At 41.4% G+C, this 21,640-nt stretch overlaps 1 protein-coding gene across 12 annotated transcripts in view; it reads right to left on the bottom strand.

The window, feature by feature from the left end:
- ARHGAP26 (Rho GTPase activating protein 26) overlaps positions 1-21,640 on the bottom strand; it is a 452,567-nt gene that overhangs the window by 98,150 nt on the left and 332,777 nt on the right. For all 12 annotated transcript variants that reach the window (XR_015768163.1, XR_015768164.1, XR_015768165.1 and 9 more), the window contains one exon: positions 13,534-13,693. Coding sequence is in view for 9 of the 12 variants with exons in the window: in XM_088023297.1 (XP_087879423.1) it covers positions 13,534-13,693 (160 nt within the window). In the remaining 3 variants the exon portion in view is untranslated. The remainder of the gene's footprint in view (positions 1-13,533; positions 13,694-21,640) is intronic.

Genomic DNA, 21,640 nt, shown 5'->3' with positions numbered 1-21,640 from the left:
GAAAGATCTTTTGAGCATTTACTTCATACCAAGTACTCTGGATATCACAATGCACGAGGTAAACACGTTCCCTGTGGGGAACGTTTTTGCATCCAGTAGCTGTGATTTACTGAGCGTTTGCCATGCCAGGTATCAGGTTAAGTGCTTTGTAGGAGTTACCTCATTTAATGTCAAAAAACCATTTTCCCTAATTGGGATTACATAATCTACACAGTTCTGTATCCTATACATCTAACATTATATTTCAACATTTCTCCTTTCTTTAAAAAATCTTAAACATGATTTTTTTTTTAAAGATTTTATTTATTTATTTGACAGAGAGAGACAAGCGAGAGAGGGAACACAAGCAGGGGAAGTGGGAGAGAGAGAAGCAGGCTTCCCACCAAGCAGGGAGCCCGATGCGGGGCTGGATCCCAGGACCCTGGGATCATGACCTGAGCCAAAGGCAGATGCTTAACGACTGAGCCACCCAGGCGCCCCTTAAACATGATTCTTAATGGTTGTGTAGCAACCACACTGTATTAAGATATCAATATTTATTGATCTACTCATTATCATGTCTCACTCTGGAGCTAGCCTCCTCCTGGATTTCGTCCTTTTCAACAATCATGAGTAACAACAGGAAGGTGGGGGCACCCCACTTCTTTCAACTATGGGTAGCATTAAATATACTACACTCTTTCCAATGGCCCTCTCTCCTTTGTGAGTGCATTCAAAAGCAGAACTCTGAAGATGATATATAGGAAGCAAAGTCATAAGAATGATGACAATTTCAGCCAAAACAGCTGCTCTCCATGGGCTGGCAGGTCCTTGGGCTCCAATGATGCCAGCCAGCTGGTTAAGTCAGTCTTGCTCCCAAACACAGCTGTCTGAAAACAGCATTATCATATTTTCCCTAGGGGACTGAATTTTCAACAAAATAAACTGAATCACAACATAGCTGAGTTCAAGTGGGGCGAAGGGGTAAGAAGAGAAGGGGACTTAAAGCAAAAACACAGAAACGTCCTAGCTTCCAGAGGAGTTGGCACCCCTAAAAATAAGTACCGGGGCTATGTGTATGTGCAGTCTCCTGAGTTGTACAAGGGAAGCAAAAAGAAACTATGGCTGTTGTTGAGGTCAAGGACCACAGACTCTAAGAGGCTTTCTCCCCACTTTCCTGTGTTCCCCCAAACACTGCTGAGCTGCAAGGCTCCTCCCAGGTGACCACCTCATGGTGCACTATTATCACTGACATTTAAACCTTGCTCCTGTGTGTGAATATCTGTGCCTCGCAGGCACCACGCTAGGCACTTCACATGACTTCTAAGCACACAGGTCAACTCAGCATATTAAGTAGGGTGAGCCTGCCACAGGAGAAATCTCCTGACCTGCTGCACAGCGAAGCAGGAGAGAGGCTGGACCTGGAATGTAGGGCTGAGGCTCCTCACATGTGCACTCTCCACGTCCTCAGCTGTCATTACTCATTCGGCTCAGCTTTTCCAGCCAGTCTTCACTCCAGAAGCCATGCCCCGAATGGATAAGCATGGATTTCAACAAATAATGGTGTCCCTTAGCACCCCTCTTCCTCTGCCCTTGAGTATAGCACTCTCAGCCACCCCTAGCTGAAAACGTCTGAAAATGAATTCAGGTATGTGATAGGCCTCCGCCCCCTTACGTCTGGCCTTCAACTTTTATTTCTCTTTTCGTAACTGGAAATGAGCTCCCTGGGCAACATTACAACGGGCACAAAGAGAATGGATACACATTTTAATTTCAACTATCACCAAAAATGTGAGGTTATATTCCTACCTAAAAAACATAGGAAATGCTGGAGAAGCAAAGAATAGATTGTGAGGAAAGGCTGCAGATTTTGGCAGATGCGTGAAAAATTGCTTCCAAAATAATGTTTATACCCAGCCAAGCAGGAAGAGACATGGAACCCAGGAGACTCGTTTGTTCTGCACACTGGTAGGTTTCTTTAAAAGAGAAGTTGTGAGACCATACTGGAACCAGTTCTAGGAGATTTTTACCACGGGTGAGACCTACAGTCCCAAAGGCCAGTTCTCTGGGCATCATTGTGAGCCAGGCCCAGGCTGCTCAAGAGCTCTGATGGGGCCGCTCTTGCACCACAAAATGTCGAGTAACAGACACAAGACTACCTCCACTGTGATTACACATGTCTCCGGAGTGCAAGGGCACCTCTGTAAAGGACCAAGTCAGGGCAGATGATACAAACTTACGTTAAGGAGTCTGGAAAATCACTCCCCTAATGACTGTTGTTCATTTAACTCTGAAACTTGAACAAATACAAGCTGTTTAAAGCCTGCCTACTGTCTGGCTACTTTCTAGCCAGGCCAAGAGTTTGTCTCCATGCTAAAAGCCCAAGCTGGAATTCTGATGACAATTCGAATTTTTCACTTCTGTTAGTTATTCCAAACCTGTTTTGTTTGGAAGAGGTAATCTCAAGAAAATCAAATGAAGTTTCCTTCTTTCTGTTGAGAAGAATCACTGTACGAATGATCCTGCTGAATGATGCAAGTGTGAGTTCCTATCATTTATGAGCAATGGATTTATGGAGCTCTACCACATGGCTGGAACAATCCACACTTTTCACAGAGACTTTCCAAATTAACAGAAAAAGGGGGGTGGATTTATTCTGTGCCCCCAAGTGCCCTATTAATTCTGTCCAAACTTACTAATTCTGAGTTAGGAACACTTTAGAAATAAAAGTTACTGGGAAGGCCATAAGCCTTCTGGAAGCTACTGAGGCATAAAACTGTAACATAAAAAAACAACTCTGGATATCTCTTCCAAGTATTCCCAATTTCAAGCTTCCTAAAAGTGGAATTAGCAGACCCGTAAATACCAAGCTTCTGTTTCCCCTTAAGCTACAGGGGAGGGTGGTCAGGCTTCTGCAGTCACACAGGCCGGGGCCAGGGCCAGGTTCTGCTGCTTATTCAGTGGGCAAACACCTACAGCTACACTGACCTCACCATCACTGAGGGCAGCGTCATTGCCGTATCACCACAAAAAGTCCAGCAAAGGGATTCACAGCCAGCGTATGGGTAGAAAGCAAAGAGGCTTTGGAGCTAGACAGACTTGGGTTCAACTCAGGCAAGAGCCTCAACGCCTCTGAGCCTGTTTTCCTTGTGCAAATGAGGATCTAAAATCTGCCTCGCAGAGCTATGGAAAAGTTAACACACATTAAGTGCTTAGCACAGAACCTAGCAAAGAGTAGACAAGAAGTGGTAGTGGTATAAATGACAATAAAATAACCAAAATTTGTTGAGTGCTCATCATGTTAAGTTATTTACACGAATTACCTCATTATTTTACTCACAAGAACTCTATAAGAAAGGTACTATTATTCTTGGCATCATGAAGGTAAGGAAACTAAGACTCAGTGAGATGAACTGATTCATCCAAGGTCACATACTTGAGTGCAGCTGGACTAGAATTTAGCATGACCATCTGGATCTTACCCACGTGTAGTCTTTATACCTATTATTAATTTGAGAGACAGGAAAAAATAAGAAGACTCCAAGTTTTACAGTCCAATGGATCTGACTTTAGTTGCTTACTAGTAGTTCTGTGACTCTGAGCAAGTTGTATAACTCTTTGACCTTCAGATGCCTCACCTGTAAAAACTCCCAGGAGTGTGGTGAAGACCAAAGCACCTAACACAGTTTGACACTCAGTGTTCAAGAGACATTACTGTATTCAATAAAAAAAGTATAAGACAGGAAATAACTGGAGACTCAACAATGAATTATTTGCAGTCAGGACATGAGGATTTAATTTATAAGTGCAAATTTAATTACTGTTCTTTGCAAAACATCGATCTTAACTGCTTACAGCAATGTTAAAATTTGCTGTTCTTTTCCCTTGTGTTGTCTACAAAATTCAAATTTCACTGCCTGCCCCTCTGCCTGCCTGAGGCCCATCCCAACAACTGCAGACCACTGCTACTTGCAGAATTCGTTGCTGGAAATGGCACATACACATTTTTACACCTTTTGCGATCCCATTCATCACATGCTCCTGCAATTTACAAGGATTAGGAGCCTCCCTATAATGTGTGGGGTACACTCTTTATTATGTGCTGTGATTTTTATGGGAGGAAAATTAGGTCATGATAGAGTTCCTGGTCTATAACTGCAAAGTAGCTCTGAGACAATAAATCAACGACAGAGGCCTGGGGATCACAAAGCAAAACAGAAGAGACTGAGCATTTTCCTGAGACACAAATGCATCAGTTCCAAGTATTAAAAGAATCAACAAATCTGGGCTTGTTTAATGTGAGGAGTGTCTGCTTTGGGAGTGGAGGGCTGGAACCATAGAGCAGGGCTCACATACTGCCCACTCCCCTTCATGACAGACAGTAAGCAGGGCTGCCTAGGGCCTGAAAAGCCGTAAACCCAGCGCCTTTCCATGGGAAAGCCGGGCAAGTCCTATTTAGCAGCATTCATTTACAGCAACAGTAAAGAAGCCAAATTCAAAGGCTACAGCGACAGAGAGGGATTTTAAGGACATCTGGGAGTCCGATGCCCTATTGATATCAGCATTTTGGCAGAGGGATCAACAATTTAGAAAGTAGTTTGAGGAGTTATTAAAAGTCCTTTAAAAGAAACCAATTCCATTTAGTAACCGAGGTCATATATAGATGGCATGGGTCATCCACTGGATGCTGTGATTTTCCCTATCTCCAGAAAGTTTCTATTTCCTGTTCTCTTTGCCAACAGAGGAATAGATGAAAACATAACAAAACCCCACCCTTATTTAAGCAACATTAAAGGAGCTTCACAATTCAAACAGTGCTCAGTTTATCTGGGGCTTTTTGGGAGGGAATATACATGTTCAGATCCACAACCCTATAGCATTAATGAAGAGTAATTTGCTCAGCACTTGACACTCAAAAAAGAAAAAAGGCTTGTTACAGAAGCATTCCAGCCCCTCATATAAGTAAATCTAGCTTACTTCTAAACCTAACATGGGCAGGACCAAAAAAGAGCATACTCAGGAACCAACAGAAGGAAAAGTAACAAAAAATAAAAAAATAAAAATCAATGAACACATTAAAAAAAAGCCACGACCATAAAATACAAGACTAGCTTCCCAAGCAGGCAACAGTACCAGGGATTATCTCAATGTAGTAAAGCATCAAGGCATTCTTCATCATCATTATTAAGGTTGCATATCAACAGCTGCTTGAAATATCAAGAACATGAAATAAAACTGCCAAACACCTGTCAGTTGCCAGAAACTATTCAAATCATTATATTTTATTAACCGATGGACATTTTGTGCACAAACCCCAGTAGTGGTGCAATGGATTTTGATTCCACCAACATTTTGGTAAAAGCAGGTTGAGGTAGTTTGGGCGCAAACCAAGTCAGATCAAAAGACTATCATTTTTTTTTTAAGATTTATTTATTTATTTGAGAGAGAGAGAATAAGAGAGAGAGAAAGCACATGAGACGGGGGGGGGGGGGGCGGTCAGAGGGAGAAGCAGACTCCCTGCCGAGCAGGGAGCCCGATGCGGGACTCGATCCAGGGACTCCAGGATCATGACCTGAGCCGAAGGCAGTCGCCCAACCAACTGAGCCACCCAGGTGCCCAAGACTCTATCATTTTAATGGGAATGCAAAATTGCTTAGGACTTGGTGCTTATACTAGGTGTTCAGTGGGGCCCCATCCATGGTTACCAGGCTCTTCTCCTTGACGGATAAGATTAAAAGTTAACATACTTCTAAAGGGGGCACTGATCTTTGGGCATTTCTAAGAATTAACAATTCAAAGATCAACACTCCTCCCTCTTCCAAAGCAAACTGATGAGGGGGGGGAAAGAATCATGATGCTTTCTTTTGTAAAAGATCAATAGGCATTAAAAGAGGCAATGGTGATAAAAGCATATGGTGCTTAGGCACATGAGCACATCCACACTCTGCTTCATGTGCAGAAACCTTTTTGAGTGCCACAGCCAAAAGAATATCGTGGACCATTACACGAGTGGGTCCAATCCTACTCTTACAGGTTGGAACTTAATAGGAACATAAAATGCACACACATACACGTTATTAACTTGAGATTTCACATTTAACCAAAACTATAAAAAGAAAGCAGTTTGTTTCCTTGGTATGGTTGTTCTTTCTCAAACATCTAAAATCTTCACAGTTACTGGCAAGGTAACCTTTAACCAAAAAATAAAAGGAGAATATTTTAAGTAGCAAAATTCCTGGGCATTGGGGAATCTTAGACAATGAGAGCACTCAACATTTTGTTTGAGTATCTTAACTAGAAGTATATAAATATTGGTAACTTCCACTATAACCCCAAGTATTGACCTGCTTGATGTTTTAAGGCTCAGAGTGATAAACTGTGAGCTGGGCAAAGATTGTGTTCCCATACAGAAATGGTAATTTTATATAATGGATTGTTACCTTAAAACAAGCATGGAAAGAACTAAAATCTTTCCCCTTTGATATGTGACTACAATCAAAAAAAAAAAAAAAAAAAAAAAAAGCCAGACTTTTAAGACTATTCTTCTCTAGGTCTCATATAATCCAAGAACCAACAAGAACCCAGGGTATGGAGTCACTGAAGGGAAATGATGCCATAAGCTAGAATTTCCCTTTAAAAGTCTGGCAAGAAGAACCAAATAAAAGCCATTAGAATCTTACTCTACCCTGTGAGAAGTAAAGGCTTTGTAGGTCAAAGGTTACGCTCTGAGACTTTTTTTTATATAAAGCCACAAGTTTACATACAGTCAACTCTATGATTTTTGTGCTTTATTTAACAAGTGATTTTGATATTAATAATCAGAGTATAATTTGGTTCATCTTCCAGAGAAGTCTTTCTAAAGTACGGATGTAATCATTTCACCTCTTTAACCTGGAAACCTGAAAGCTCCCATTTTTCAGGAGTAAATGCAAACCCTTTTCCATAGCTTTCAAAATCCCTGACAATGGGCTAAAACCAACAATCTGGCAGGATCTCCCACCACTTGCGAACATATAGACCACATTCTTTCACAACCACGTCATTTTAACACACATGAGTTAATTAATCCCTGGAAGGCTGTCCCTCATGTCTCAACTCTTTCTCTGCCTAAGAAAATGTCTTTATCTGCCTGAGCCCAGTACAAGCAGAATTAAGTGATTTCTCTTCAGTGATGCCATATACTTGACTTACTGGATGTCACTTAGCATGCTGTATCATGCCAAGTCATACCCTGATAAAATCGGAGGGCCTTGGGAAAAAGGTCCCCTCTTATTCCTTTCTAGCCAGTAGTAGATGCTCAATAAATGCATGGCACAGAGATAAACTAGAGCAGATTTGAGCAGCTTGGGTTGTAAAAGCAGTTCAGATCTAGTTCCTCTCCTAAGGTCTGTTTCTTAAACTCTTTGCACTTCAGGTTCATAATTTGTAAACTAGAGGTAAAAATATGGACCTTGTAAAAATTAAATGATATGATGATATAAAGCTGCTTAGCACAGTATCTTGTGGATAAGAAGCTATAATAAAAGTTAACTGTTACTGCTTCTAAACTATGTACATTACAAAGATCCATTACCTTCAACAAAGTAAGTAGATCAGTATGTATTACCAAACATGAAAAAGGAAGATCCCCCCAGCCCCCAAACATAATCCCTATCTTCTGGCTTTTTCCTCTCTACCTCCACTTACTGTGGGATATTTATCTCCTACAACTATTCCAAACATCGCTCTCCTCACTGGGTCTGCCAGGGGAGGTGAAGGACTGAGTTTCTGGTCATATGCTTTAGCCATATACTTTAGCCAGTTCAAACACAAAAGCCTTTTTCCTTCTCTTAAAAAAAAAAAAAAAAAGACATTTCATCAGGTAAAAGAAGCTGAATTTTATGGCTAGAAAACATTCCCTTTCCCCCTCTTTTAAATGTCAATTTTAAAGACAAAGATGTTTTTCCAGTTTTAGACATAGATGAGTTAGTTCTCCACACTGAGGCTCAATACCAAAGGGTATTTGAGGATTGACTTGTCAGTATCAACAAATGTTTGATGCCCCCTGGCTGTGTAAAAAATGGCAATGCTAAGAAGAAGAGCACTTTCTGTAAGGAACTGCCCGTGTTCAGCGCAAGCTTCTCATAAGAAAGCAATGCCTTTTCCAACAGGAACTACATGCCAACCTGCCAGGCATGGGGAGGGAGGCCTTATGGCAGAACTCCTACACAGATGGCAGCTCACAACTGCTCCTTCCCCTCTATGTGCACGTGGCTTCTCTCAGCCGGAGGTGGGGTCTCTTTTCCACCTCTTCAATCTGGTTGGCCTGGTGACTTGCTTTGACCAACACAATGTGGCTGAAGTGACACTCTGTCTATTCCAGGCTGACGCCTTAGGAGGCCTTGTGGCTTCTGTGTTTGCCCCCTTGGAAGTCTGGCCCAGACTATCAACTGAAGAGGGATCACATGGAGATAGAGAGGCCACAGAGAAGAGAACCAAGGTGTCCCAGCTGACAGCTAGTACCAAGGTTCCAGACATGTGGATTAAGGCCATCTTGGATCATCCAGCTGCAGTCAAACCTCCCCAGCAGATACCATATGGGACACACAGGAGCCCTCCCCAAATTTCTGACCCACAGAATTGAGAGCAAAAAAAAAAAGTCCTTGCTGTTTTAAGTCACTAGGTTTGGAGATGATTTGTTATGCAGGAATAGATAACTACAACAAGCATCTTATGGTTCTGTCTCTGAGTGGCTCCAATTGCTAGACGCCTGGGCCACTATACCCTCTTCTGGTACTATCTTCTATTACTTCTGTCTACTATTACTATACTTCTATTAGCTAATTTTATTCCAAGGGACCAATGAAACACCTTCTACAAAATGTTCTTAACAACATGAGAGAGTATTACACCAGTCATTGCAGGGGACATACATTTTAGACCTTGTTTCAAGCAAGACGGCATATACTATCTCATGCTTCTTGTTGGCAGACAGAATAAAAAGATGCTGCTGGAAAGCATTTCTTCAAGTGGGGTTTCAGAATTTTGTCCAACTTGTGACACTAAAGTTAGAAAAGTAGTCACTCATGGACATTTGTATATGTGTGCGCACATTTCTAGAAAATTATAGCCAAGCCTAAGGGAATGCTCATTAAATATTAACTAAGATCTTAATAGTGTAAATTTTAAAGAATAAGTTTCTGACAATATTCATCTGAGGACATAAGAGTGCTCTGGATTTGATGACTACAGTTCAGTTTTACTGGGAGGATATTTATCCAAAGCATCATCTCCAGAAAGCCGGGGGCCAGAGCATGGCCATGGATGCTTAGGATTCCTATTAGGTGAACTTCATAGGTTCCAAAAGGAGCCTAAAGCAGGAACTGCTCATTTTATACCAGACCAGACCTAAAGCTATATTTAAAAAGGAGTCTAGTTGACTAATTCTAAGTTGTTTTTACCAGAAAGGCAAACCTGATGAATATGAAGGACTTTCCCCCTAGAAGAATGTACATATCCAGGTCTTGCAAACTTTGGCCCATCGTGGACCCCCAATTAAAAAACCTCTATCAAGGTGGTACACTAGGCTCCTTCAGGACTGGGGACAGGCACTCTGGGGCAGTCTGCATCCAAGAAATGTTTTCACTCATACTCTTTCATCACTGATTCCCACAGGAATATAAACCCTCAATGTGATTCATCCCACTCTCTGGCATAGACTAATGAAAAGGAGCATATAATGAAGAAGTGTAATACTCTTAATACTGTAGGTACCTTAACAAACACACAGCACAGAGTACCATAATTTATAACCCACCAAACCAGCTGAGTATTTTCCACCAGTTCTTGCCCATATACTTACAGTCCTGGCCATGCACTTCATATTTCATTTCTATTTCTGTATTTTGTGCCTTCAGCAGGAGGGCTGCTTGTTTACCCAAGTTTCAATATTGTTATTAGCACTTTCTGGTCCTTTTTCTATCATGCTACTTTTGAATTTGCTTGCTGGCTTTGAAAGCCCAAAGACACCAAAAAGAGTTATAGTTCAAAAAATCATTGGACACCGCCTGATATCGGCTTAAATACAGCCCCTTTGAGGAGATGGAACATAATCACACTGTTCATTCTTTGCATATCTGTCTCAACATTTAATATTTTATTCAAGAAAAGATCAAATTACAAAAAGTTTTATTTTGGGAGAGGGGGACATGTGACATTCAGAAGTGGACTTGAGCTCTATTTTCAGAGCACTCTGTTGAGACTGCTAAAAACAATGGTTTACAGTTATTAAACCTTATTTCATGCCAGATTCCTGGCTAAGTCCTCTACATATCATACCTTATTTAATCCTCAGAGAAAACCAACTGAAGGAATGTGGCAAACTGGCTAGTTGGTCATCAAACTCGCTTCCCCTTGCTCTGAGCACACAGTTAGCTTGCTTTCCCAGCCTCCCTTACAGTTAGATGTCGCCATGTGACTGACTTCTGACTAACAGAATGTGGAAGAAAATAAGGAAAGCATCCTCTGTGCTTAGTCTATACAATCTTTTTTTTAAAACATTTAATTTATTTATTTGAGAGAGAGAGCACATGAGAGGGAGGAGGGTCAGAGGGAGAAGCAGACTCCCTGCCGAGCAGGGAGCCCGATGCAGGACTTGATCCAGGGACTCCAGGATCATGACCTGAGCCGAAGGGAGTCACTTAACCAACTGAGCCACCCAGGTGCCCTAGTCTATACAATCTTACCCAGTCTTCCAGACTCTCTCATTTCATCCAACTGGTTGATTGCAGAGATCTGCAGAGCAGAAGGCAGAGCTACCAGATGGAAGGCACCTGAGTTGCTTAATTGCCACAGAGGATACCACCTTCATAATATCCACGGAGAACTCTTTTGTGAGCAAGAGATAAACTTCTATCCTCCTGAGTCACTGATATTTGGGGGTTATTTGTTCCATCAGTTAGACTGCACTGAAAGTACTTTTATGAGCACAGAGAAGTTAAGTAATCTGTTCATAGTCACATATCTAGAAAGAGGTGGCAGATCTGAATCCAGATGGTTTGTCTTTAGAAACCATTTTTTAAAAAAGATTTTATTTATTTATTTGACAGAGAGAGTATGTGCACACACGGAGGAGTGGCAGGCAGAGGGAGAAGCGGCTCCCTTGCTGAGCAGGTAATCCAACACAGGGCTTGATCCCAGGACCCTGGGATCATGACCTGAGCCGAAGGCAGACACTTAACCAACTGAGCCACTGAGGCATCCCTAGAAACCATTTTTAACTGCTATTCAATTATATTCCCTTTTCACAAGTTCATTTTTCTCATATATCACATAAAGTTTACTTATACCTGATTTAACTATATTTGAGGGAGGTGGCTGGATGGAGGTCCAAAATTTGGAATAGAGAAAAGATAATTTCTTCAAATAAATCCTTTGATTTCCTATCTCTTTATTAACCATGTAAAAGGGAGGCCATGCCACTTAAACAACTTTGCAGGATACTTGTTATTTTGTGAATGTTTATATTCAGAGGTTCTTTAGTAGTTATTAATGCTCCACAACAAATTACCTTGAAAACTCAGTGGCTTAAAACATTTAGTGTCTCTCCAGTTTTTATGAGTCAGGAATTCAGCAGGGGCTTAGCTCACTGGTCTCTTATGAGGTTGCACACAAGATGTCCATTGGGGCTGCATCATCTGAAGGACTGACCAGGACTAAAGGATTGACATCCAAGTGACTCACTCATATAGTGGCCCAACTGGTCTGCTTGTTGGCAGGAAGCCTCACTTCCTCCCCACAGGGTTGTGTGACTACTGTCACAACATGGTAGCTTGCTTCCCCTAGAGTGAGCAAATCCAGAAGCCAAAGCAAATGCTGCAAGTTCTTATTTGATCAGTCTCCAGAGTCAGTCTCCATTAGTTTTGTAATTTCCTATCAATCACATTGGGATTAATACTAGGATCCCCTCTTCAGAGAGGGAACTACACAGAGCAGTGAATACCAGGTGACAAAGGGTCACTTGGAACCATTATGGAGGCCAAATACCACAAGAGCCCATTTGTTCATCCACCACATATGTACTGAGTGCCTACTGAGGACCTGGGGATAAAGCAGTGGACAAAACAGATAAAAGTCCCTGCATGCAAGAAGCATATATCCTAGTGGAGGTCAGAAAGGCAAGATATTTAATCAGTAGGCAAATTATGTACTATAGTAGGAAGTGTTAAATGCTGTGGAGATATAAAACAGTATCAGGGAGAAGGGGAATGCTGTAGTTGGGAACATATGCAATTTTAAACAGAAAGATCTAGGTAGGCCTCATTTAGAAGGCCTAAAAGAGGTGAGGAAGTATGCCATAAAGTTACGTGGAGAAAGATTGTTCCAAGTGCTGGGAAAAGCAACTGCAAAGGCCTTGAGGTGTGCGTGCTGAGATGTGTAATGAACAGCAAGGCATTCAAGGTGGCCATTGGAGTGAACTAAAAGAGAAGGCCGTAGATGAGATGAGGTAAGTAACAGAGCCTGTGTAGGACCTTCCAGGCTCTTATAAGGGCTCTGACTTTCATGCTATGAAATGGGAAGTCACTGGAAGGTAATCAGCAGACGAATGATATGATTTGACTTAGCACTTAAAAAAATCTCACTCTGGTGGCTGTTATCAAAATAGACAGGCCAAGGGTAGGGGAAGGGAACAAATGAGGATGCTGTTGTAAATATTGAGACAAGAGATGATGACGGCTTGTGTCAGAGTATTATCAGTGCAGACAAGTGATAAGAAGTGGTCTGATTACAGATTTATTTTGCAGGCTATCTAGCACAATTAAATCACCATTCGAGGTAGAGTTTTCATTTAGGAGGTACAGCATTTTTTAAATTACTTTTTATTATATCCCAGCACTGTGGCTGTCAAATGGTGTTCTAGGGGAGCCTACAAGTTCTGAGAAGCTTCTTAAGGATGTGCTACTCAGAACTAAGGTGGGACAGATGCATAAAACTTCATGGCCCCCATCCGAGTTTTGTAAGGGCAGCTCTGTTGACAAACTTCATTATGTGGGATGAGAGAGATCTTTTTAAGACCAGAAACTCCATGGCCCTAAAAGACAAGACAGACTCCTCCCAACAGAACAGTATGAAAAAATATACCATTTAGAGAACTGGAGGGTAAACTACAGATTAGGAAAAATATTGGCACTATAGATAAAAAAAAGGTTACCCTCCCTAATATTAAGGGAAAAACCTCAAATTCATGAGCAGACAACCACGTAAAAAATGGGTAAGGGGCCTTTTCTAAAGGAGGCTCACTTAGCACAGTTTTTAGTACAGAAAAAATGCTCAACCAATGTTGCCCACAACAACTGCTACCATAATCACCACTGCTCTTCCCTACTCTCCATTTGGCCACTGTTGCATGACAAGATGATGACCATCACCAACATCACCACCATCAGCAGCAGCTTCAGCAGCATCATGGTGTAAGAGCCATTAGCAATGGGAACCTGCTTCAACCCTGAATGTCATTTCCAACTCAGGTTCCCCCCAAAGACGATTCTTCACTCACAATGACCAATGATATATTACCTTTTCGTGATTTTCTATTAGGATCTCAATAACAATGTTCTGAAACTTGATGTCCATGATGGCTGCTACTGTTTCTTCCTGAGGACGCAGCAGGGTGGGTCCAAACACCACGCCGAGGTTTGCCACTGTCATCAGATTCTGCTTGTGGTTGTTAGCAACACTGAGAGGAAGGAAAAGAAAAGGCACAAATGAGAGAAAGACAGTACAAATAGACAGCTGACTTCCCTATCTTCAGACTCCTCATCCGATAGGAGCCAGACTCTGGGACGTCTTAGGATGTCTTTGAGTCCAAAGAGAGACTTCTCTACTTGTATTTTTGTCCCCCAAAGTCTTCAGAAATCTTCAGTATTCTGGCTATTTTGCTCTTCCAGGACATGACACTCCTTTACCCAATTCTGTTTTGCCTACCAACCACCAATCAACCAACCAACCAAAGCAGCTGCCCTCCAAAATGTGAAACTTTGCACATCTGAATCCCTGTTCTGCAAATCCAGCTAACTGCTCATCTCTTTTAGTTACGACTTTTATACTTGGCTGTTGCTTAAACCACTGTGATCTTTAGCATTTTCTCTAGTGCAAATATAAAAACTCTTGATGGCTTTAATACACTTGCAAATACAGGCACAAAACAAGACCTAATTTTTTAAAAAATTTTTTTATTGATATGTTAATCACCATATATTACATCATTAGTTTTTGATGTAGTGTTCCATGATTCATTGTTTGTGCATAACACCCAGTGCTCCATGCAGAACGTGCCCTCTTTAATACCCATCACCAGGCTAACCCATCCCCCTACCCTCCTCCCCTCTAGAACCCTCAGTTTGTTTTTTAGAGTCCATCGAATCTCATGGTTCGTTTCCAACTCTGATTTACTCCCCTTCATTCTTCCCCTCCTGCTATCTTCTTCTTTTTCTTTTTTCTTAACATATGTTGCATTATTTGTTTCAGAAGTACAGATCTGTGATTCAACAGTCTTGTACAATTCACAGCGCTCACCATAGCACATACCCTACCCAATGTCTATCACCCAGCCACCCCATCCATCCCACCCCCCCCACTCCAGCAACCCTCAGTTTGTTTCCTGAGATTAAGAATTCCTCATATCAGTGAGGCCATATGATACATGCCTTTCTCTGATTGACTTATTTCACTCAGCATAACACCTTCCAGTTCCATCCACGTCATTGCAAATGGCAAGATCTCATTCCTTTTGATGACTGCATTATATTCCATTGTGTATATATACCAGTTCTTCTTGATCCATTCATCTGTCGACGGACATCTTGGCTCTTTCCACAGTTTGGCTACTGTGGACATTGCTGCTATAAACATTGGGGTGCACGTACCCCTTCGGATCCCTACATTTCTGTCTTTGTGGTAAATACCCAGTAGTGCAATTGCTGGATCGTATGGTAGCTCTATTTTCAACTGTTTGAGGAACCTCCATACTGTTTTCCAGAGGGATTGCACCAGTTTGCATTCCCACCAACAGTGTAGGAGGGTTCCCCTTTCTCCACATCCCCGCCAACATCTGTCGTTCCCTGACTTGTTAATTTTAGCCATTCTGACTGGTGTGAGGTGGTATCTCATTGAGGTTTTGATTTGGATTTCCCTGATGCCGAGCGATGTTGAGCACTTTTTCATGGGTCTGTTGGCCATTTGGATGTCTTCTTTGGAAAAATGTCTGTTCATGTCTTCTGCCCATTTCTTGATTGGATTATTTGTTCTTTGGGTGTTGAGTTTGATAAGTTCTTTATAGATTTTGGATACTAGCCCTTTATCTGATATGTCATTTGCAAATATTTTCTCCCATTCTGTCGGTTGTCTTTTGGTTTTGTGGACTGTTTCTCTTGCTGTGCAAAAGCTTTTTATCTTGATGAAATCCCAATAGTTCATTTTTGACCTTGTTTCCCTTGCCTTTGGCGATGTTTCTAGGAAGAAGTTCCTGCGGCTGAGGTCGAAGAGGTTGCTACCTGTGTTCTCCTTTAGGATTTTGATGGACTGCTGTCTCACATTTAGGTCTTTCATCCATTTGGAGTCTATTTTTGTGTGTGGTGTAAGGAAATGGTCCAGTTTCATTCTTCTGCATGTGGCTGTCCAATTTTCCCAACACCATTTGTTGAAGAGACTGTCTTTTTGCCATTGGACATCTTTCCTGCTTTGTCAAAGATAAGTTGACCATAGAGTTGAGGGTCCATTTCTGGGCTCTCGATTCTGTTCCATTGATCTATGTGTCTGTTTTTGTGCCAGTACCATACTGTCTTGATGATGACAGCTTTGTAATAGAGCTGGAAGTCCGGAATTGTGATGCCGCAAGCTTTGCTTTTCTTTTTCAATATTCCTCTGGGTATTCGGAGTCTCTTCTGGTTCCATACAAATTTTAGGATTATTTGTTCCATTTCTTTAAAAAAAGTGGATGGTATTTTGATGGGGATTGCATTGAATGTGTAGACTGCTCTAGGTAGCATTGACATCTTCACAATGTTGATTCTCCCAATCCATAAGCATGGAACATTTTTCCATGTCTTTGTGTCTTCTTCAATTTCTTTCATGAGTATTTTATAGTTTTCTGAGTACAGATCCTTTGCCTCTTTGGTTAAATTTATTCCTAGGTATCTTATGGTTTTGGGTGCAATTGTAAATGGGATCGACTACTTGATTTGTCTCTCTTCTGTCTTGTTGTTGGTGTATAGGAATGCCACTGATTTCTGTGCATTGACTTTATATCCTGCTACTTTACTGAATTCCTGTATGAGTTCTAGCAGTTTTGGGGGGGAGTCTTTTGGGTTTTCCACATACAATATCACATCATCTGCAAAGAGTGAGAGTTTGACTTCCTCTTTGCCAATTCGGATGCCTTTGATTTCTTTTTGTTGTCTGATTCCTGTGGCTAGGACTTCTAATACTATGTTGAATAGCAGTGGTGAGAGTGGACATCCCTGCCGCGTTCCTGACCTTAGGGGAAAAGCTCTCAGCTTTTCCCCATTGAGAATGATATTCGTTGTAGGTTTTTCATAGATAGCTTTTATGATATTGAGGTATGTACCCTCTATCCCTATACTCTGAAGAGTTTTAATCAAGAAAGGATGCTGTACTTTGTCAAATGCTTTTTCTGCATCTATTGAGAGGATCATATGATTCTTGTTCTTTGTTTTGTTAATGTATTGTATCACGTTGATTGATTTGCGGATGTTGAACCAGCCTTGCAGCCCAGGGATAAATCGCACTTGGTGGTGGTGAATAATCCTTTTAATGTACTGTTGGATCGTACTGGCTAGTACGTTGGTGAGAATTTTTGCATCCATGTTCATCAAGGATATTGGTCTGTAATTCTCCTTTTTGATGGGGTCTTTGTCTGGTTTTGGGATCAAGGTAATGGTGGCCTCATAAAACGAGTATGGAAGTGTTCCTTCCATTTCTATTTTTTGGAACAGTTTCAGGAGAATACGTATTAATTCTTCTTTAAATGTCTGGTAGAATTCCCCTGGGAAGCCATCTGGCCCTGGGCTTTTGTTTGTTGGGAGATTTTTGATGACTGCTTCAATTTCCTTAGTGGCTATAGGTCTGTTCAGGTTTTCTATTTCTTCCTGGTTCAGTTTTGGTAGTTGATACATCTCTAGGAATGCACCCATTTCTTCCAGGTTATCTAATTTGCTGGCATAGAGTTGCTCATAATATGTTCTTATAATTGTTTGTATTTCTTTGGTGTTGGTTGTGATCTCTCCTCTTTCATTCCTGATTTTGTTGATTTGGGTCATTTATCTCTTCTTTTTGATAAGTCTGGGCAGGGGTTTATCAATCTTGTTAATTCTTTCAAAGAACCAGCTCCTAGTTTCGTTGATCTGTTCTACTGTTCTTTTCGTTTCTAGTTCATTGATTTCTGCTCTGATCTTGATTATTTCTCTTCTCTTGCTGGGTTTAGGCTTTATTTGCTGTTCTTTCTCCAGCTCCTTTAGGTGTAGGGTTAGGTTGTGTATTAGAGACCTTTCTTGTTTCTTGAGAAAGGCTTGTATTGCTATATACTTTCCTCTCAGGACTGCCTTTGCTGTATCCCAAAGATTTTGAACAGTTGTGTTTTCATTTTCATTGGTTTCCATGAATTTTTTTAATTCTTCTTGAATTTCCTGGTTGACCCATTCATTCTTTAGTAGGATGCTCTTTAGCCTCCATGTATTTGAGTTCTTTCCGACTTTCCTCTTGTGATTGAGTTCTAGTTTCAAAGCATTGTGGTCTGAAAATATGCAGGGAATAATCCCAATCTTTTGGTACCGGTTGAGACCTGATTTGTGACTAGGATGTGATCTATTCTGGAGAATGTTCCATGGGCACTAGAGAAGAATGTGTATTCCGTTGCTTTGGGATAGAATGTTCTGAATATGTCTGTGAAGTCCATTTGGTCCAGTGTGTCATTTATAGTCTTTATTTCCTTGCTGATCTTTTGCTTAGATGATCTGTCCATTTCAGTCAGGGGGGTGTTAAAGTCCCCCACACAACTTTGTTGTCAATGTGTTTCTTCGCTTTTGTTATTAATTGCCTTATAAAATTGGCTGCTCCCATGTTAGGGGCAGAGATATTTACAGTTGTTAGATCTTCTTGTTGGATAGACCCTTTAAGTAGGATAGAGTGTCCTTCCTCATCTCTTATTATACTCTTTGTTTTAAAATCTAATTTGTCTGATATAAGGATTGCCACCCCAGCTTTCTTTTGGTGTCCATTAGCATGGTAAATGGTTTTCCACCCCCTCACTTTCAATCTGGGGGTGTCTTTGAGTCTAAAATGAGTCTCTTGCAGACAGCATATTGATGGGTCTTATTTTTTAATCCAATCTGATAGCCTATGTCTTTTGATTGGGGCATTTAGCCCATTTACATTCAGGGTAACTATTGAAAGGTATGAATTTAGTGCCATTGTATTGCCTGTAAGGTGACTGTTACTGTATATTGTCTGTGTTCCTTTCTGATCTATGCTGCTTTTAGGCTCTCCCTTTGCTTAGAGGACCCCTTTCAATATTTCTTGGAGGGCTGGTTTTGTGTTTGCAAATTCCTTTAGTTTTTGTTTGTCCTGGAAGCTTTTTATCTCTCCTTCTATTTTCAATGACAGCCTAGCTCGATATAGTATTCTCGGCTGCATATTTTTCTCGTTTAGTGCTCTGAAGATATCTTCCCAGTCCTTTCTGGCCTGCCAGGTCTCTGTGGATAGGTCTGTTGCCCATCTAATATTTCTACCATTGTAGGTTACATATCTCTTCTCCCGAGCTGCTTTCGGGATTTTCTCTTTGTCTCTGAGACTCGTAAGTTTTACTATTAGATGTTGGGGTGTTGACCTATGATTATTGATTTTGAGAGGGGTTCTCTGTGCCTCCTGGATTTTGATGCCTGTTTCCTTCCTCACATTAGGGAAGTTCTCTGCTATTATTTGCTCCAATATACCTTCTGCCCCTCTCTCTCTTTCTTCTTCTTCTGGGATTCCAATTATTCTAATGTTGTTTCGTCTTATCGTATCGCTTATCTCTCGAATTCTACCCTCGTGTTCTTGTAGTTGTTTATCTCTCTTTTTCTCATCCTCTTTATTTTCCATCATTTGGTCTTCTATATCACTGATTCTGTCTTCTGCCTCATTTATCCTAGCAGTTAGTGCCCCCATTTTTGATCGCACCTCATCAATAGCCTTTTGGATTTCGACTTGGTTAGATTTTAGTTCTTTTATTTCTCCAGAAAGCGTTTTTCTAATAATTTCCACACTTTTTTCAAGCCCAGCTAGTATCTTTAAAGTCATGATTCTGAACTCTAGGTCCAACATCGTACTAATGTCCGTATTGAGTAGGTCCCTGGCTGACGGTACTACCTCTTGTTCTTTTTGCTGAGGTGATTTCTTTCGTCTTGTCATTTTGTCCAGAGGAGACTAGATGAATGAGAGAACAAAATGCTAACAGGTTAACAACGTCCCCAGCAAATATACTGTATACAAATCAGAAAAGACCTGAAACCAGGGGAAAAGAAAGGGAAAGAAAGAAAAAAGAAAGAGGAAAAAAAAAAAGAAAAAAAAAGATAAAAACAAAAACAGAATACAAAAAAAGCAGAATATGATCAAATATGATCAGGCTAGTGCATAGATCAGTGCCACACATTAGATTTTGGGCGTGTTTTGGTCTGTTAGAAAAAAGTGCCTCCTAAAATTTTAAAGGATGAAAGACATATATGTACAAAATAAGGGTTGATACAATGAAGGGATGGAAGATGACTGTAAAGATGAAAATTATAAAAGATTTTATAAAAGGAATTGATAAGTTGTTTGAAAAAAGAAAGAAGAAGATTTAAAAAAAAGAAAAAAAAAAGGAAAGAATGTGATCAGGCAGGAGACTAGAACAAAGCCATACACTAGTGATTTAGGGTATATTTTGATCTGTTAGAAGAAACTGTATCTCAAAATTTTAAAGAGAGAACAACTTATATATATATATGCCAAAAATAAGGGTAACTACTATGAAGGGATAAAATATGACTTAAAAATGAAAAATAAAAAATGTTTTTTTAAAAAAGGGATTGATAAGATGTTGGTTGAAAAAGGGAAAAAGAAAAATTAAAAAAAAGTTAAAAAAATTAACTTTGATGAACTAATGAATCATGGTAAAAAAAAAAAAAAAGCCATGAATTCTATGTGCAGTACTCCCCTAGCGCTGGAGTTCTCCCGTTGTCCTTGATGGTAAACTTGGTCTTGGCTTGCTGGCTGTTCGTGCTGATCTTCTGGGGGAGGGGCCTGTTGCCGTGGTTTCCAAATGTCTTTGCTGGAGGCTGAATTGCCCCACCCTTGTCGGTCTGGGCTAAGCAAGCTGCTCGGGTTTGCTCTCAGGAGCTTTTGTTCCCTGCAAGCTCTCGGTACAGCTTTGGAGGACCAGGGCGAAAATGGTGGCCTCCCAATCTCCACCCGGAGGAGCTGAGAACTCGGGGCCCCGCTCCTCAGTGCGCCCCCAGAGAAAAGCAGTCACCCCTGTCTCCCTGGTCTCTGGCCGCACTCCATGCTCACCCAGCCTGTGACCGAGCGTTTGTATCTCTGGCACCCGACCCCGTGTGGAGTCTCCAAACCCAGCAGATCCCTGCGGTGCGCTCCCGCGCCGCTCCTCCCCAGGGAGGAAGGGGAGTCTCCCCGGCTCTGCCACTTATTGGGTCCCTGCTGGAGGAGCAGTGGCCCAACTGGGCCGTGGATCACAGTTTATGGCAACCCCAAGCTGAGAGCCCGCGCCTCGGCTCCATCTCTGCAGCCGGCTTCCCCGCTCCGGTACCTGGGAGCTCTGCCGCACTCAGGCACCCCCGGTCTTTCCGTGACCCCGAGGGTCCTAAGACCACACTGTCCCGGGAGGATTCCACCCCCCGCTTAGCCACTGCAGCGACGTCCCTCAACGCAGCCAACTTCTGAAAGGTCCGATTTTGTGTTCCGCAGCTCTATATCACTTGCCTGAAGCGGCCGACGGAGGTCCCCTCCCCCGCCGTCTATCCTCCCGAATATCGCCTCGGATTCACTTCTCCGCACGTCCTACCTTCCAGTAAGTCGTCGCTTCTCTGTTCAGAGAGTTGTTGCTATTCTCCTCTTCGATCTCCTGTTGAGTTCGTAGGTGTTCAGAATGGTTTGATCCCTATTCAGCTGAATTCCTGAGACCAGACGAAATCTAGATCTCCTACTCCTCCACCATCTTGCTCCGCCCCTCAAGACCTAATTTTTAAGACTAATAGATCTTGGGAAATTCAGCACTTTAGGCTCAGAGTATTAAACCCCATTGCACTAAACATGTGGCTTACATTAAGCGACACATATGGCATAAACAGAAATAAAAGTGTACTACTGTGTATCCATGTGTATGGCTATGTTTATAATGTCACTTATACCCAAAATCTAACGAACACACAGGGTCAGCAGTAGCTGGATCTAAGTAATCTGCTAAATACATATACATATTTTTGGATAAATAGTACTCACAACATATATCTGAACTCCAAACTGTGACCTAGCCACAAAACTTAATTGTTCATTTGCTGGCCCTGTGTTTAAAAATATACAAATGATCTACTGACAACAAATAAGTTAAAAGTTAAGCCCAATTTAGTATTGT

Source organism: Eumetopias jubatus, unplaced genomic scaffold, assembly GCF_037043125.1.
Source record: "Eumetopias jubatus isolate StellerSeaLion01/CBP00866 unplaced genomic scaffold, mEumJub1_p1.0 scaffold_5, whole genome shotgun sequence".
Taxonomy (NCBI): domain Eukaryota; kingdom Metazoa; phylum Chordata; class Mammalia; order Carnivora; family Otariidae; genus Eumetopias; species Eumetopias jubatus.
The sequence above is the reverse complement of the archived record's forward strand: the minus strand, read 5'-3'. Positions and strand labels throughout refer to the sequence as shown.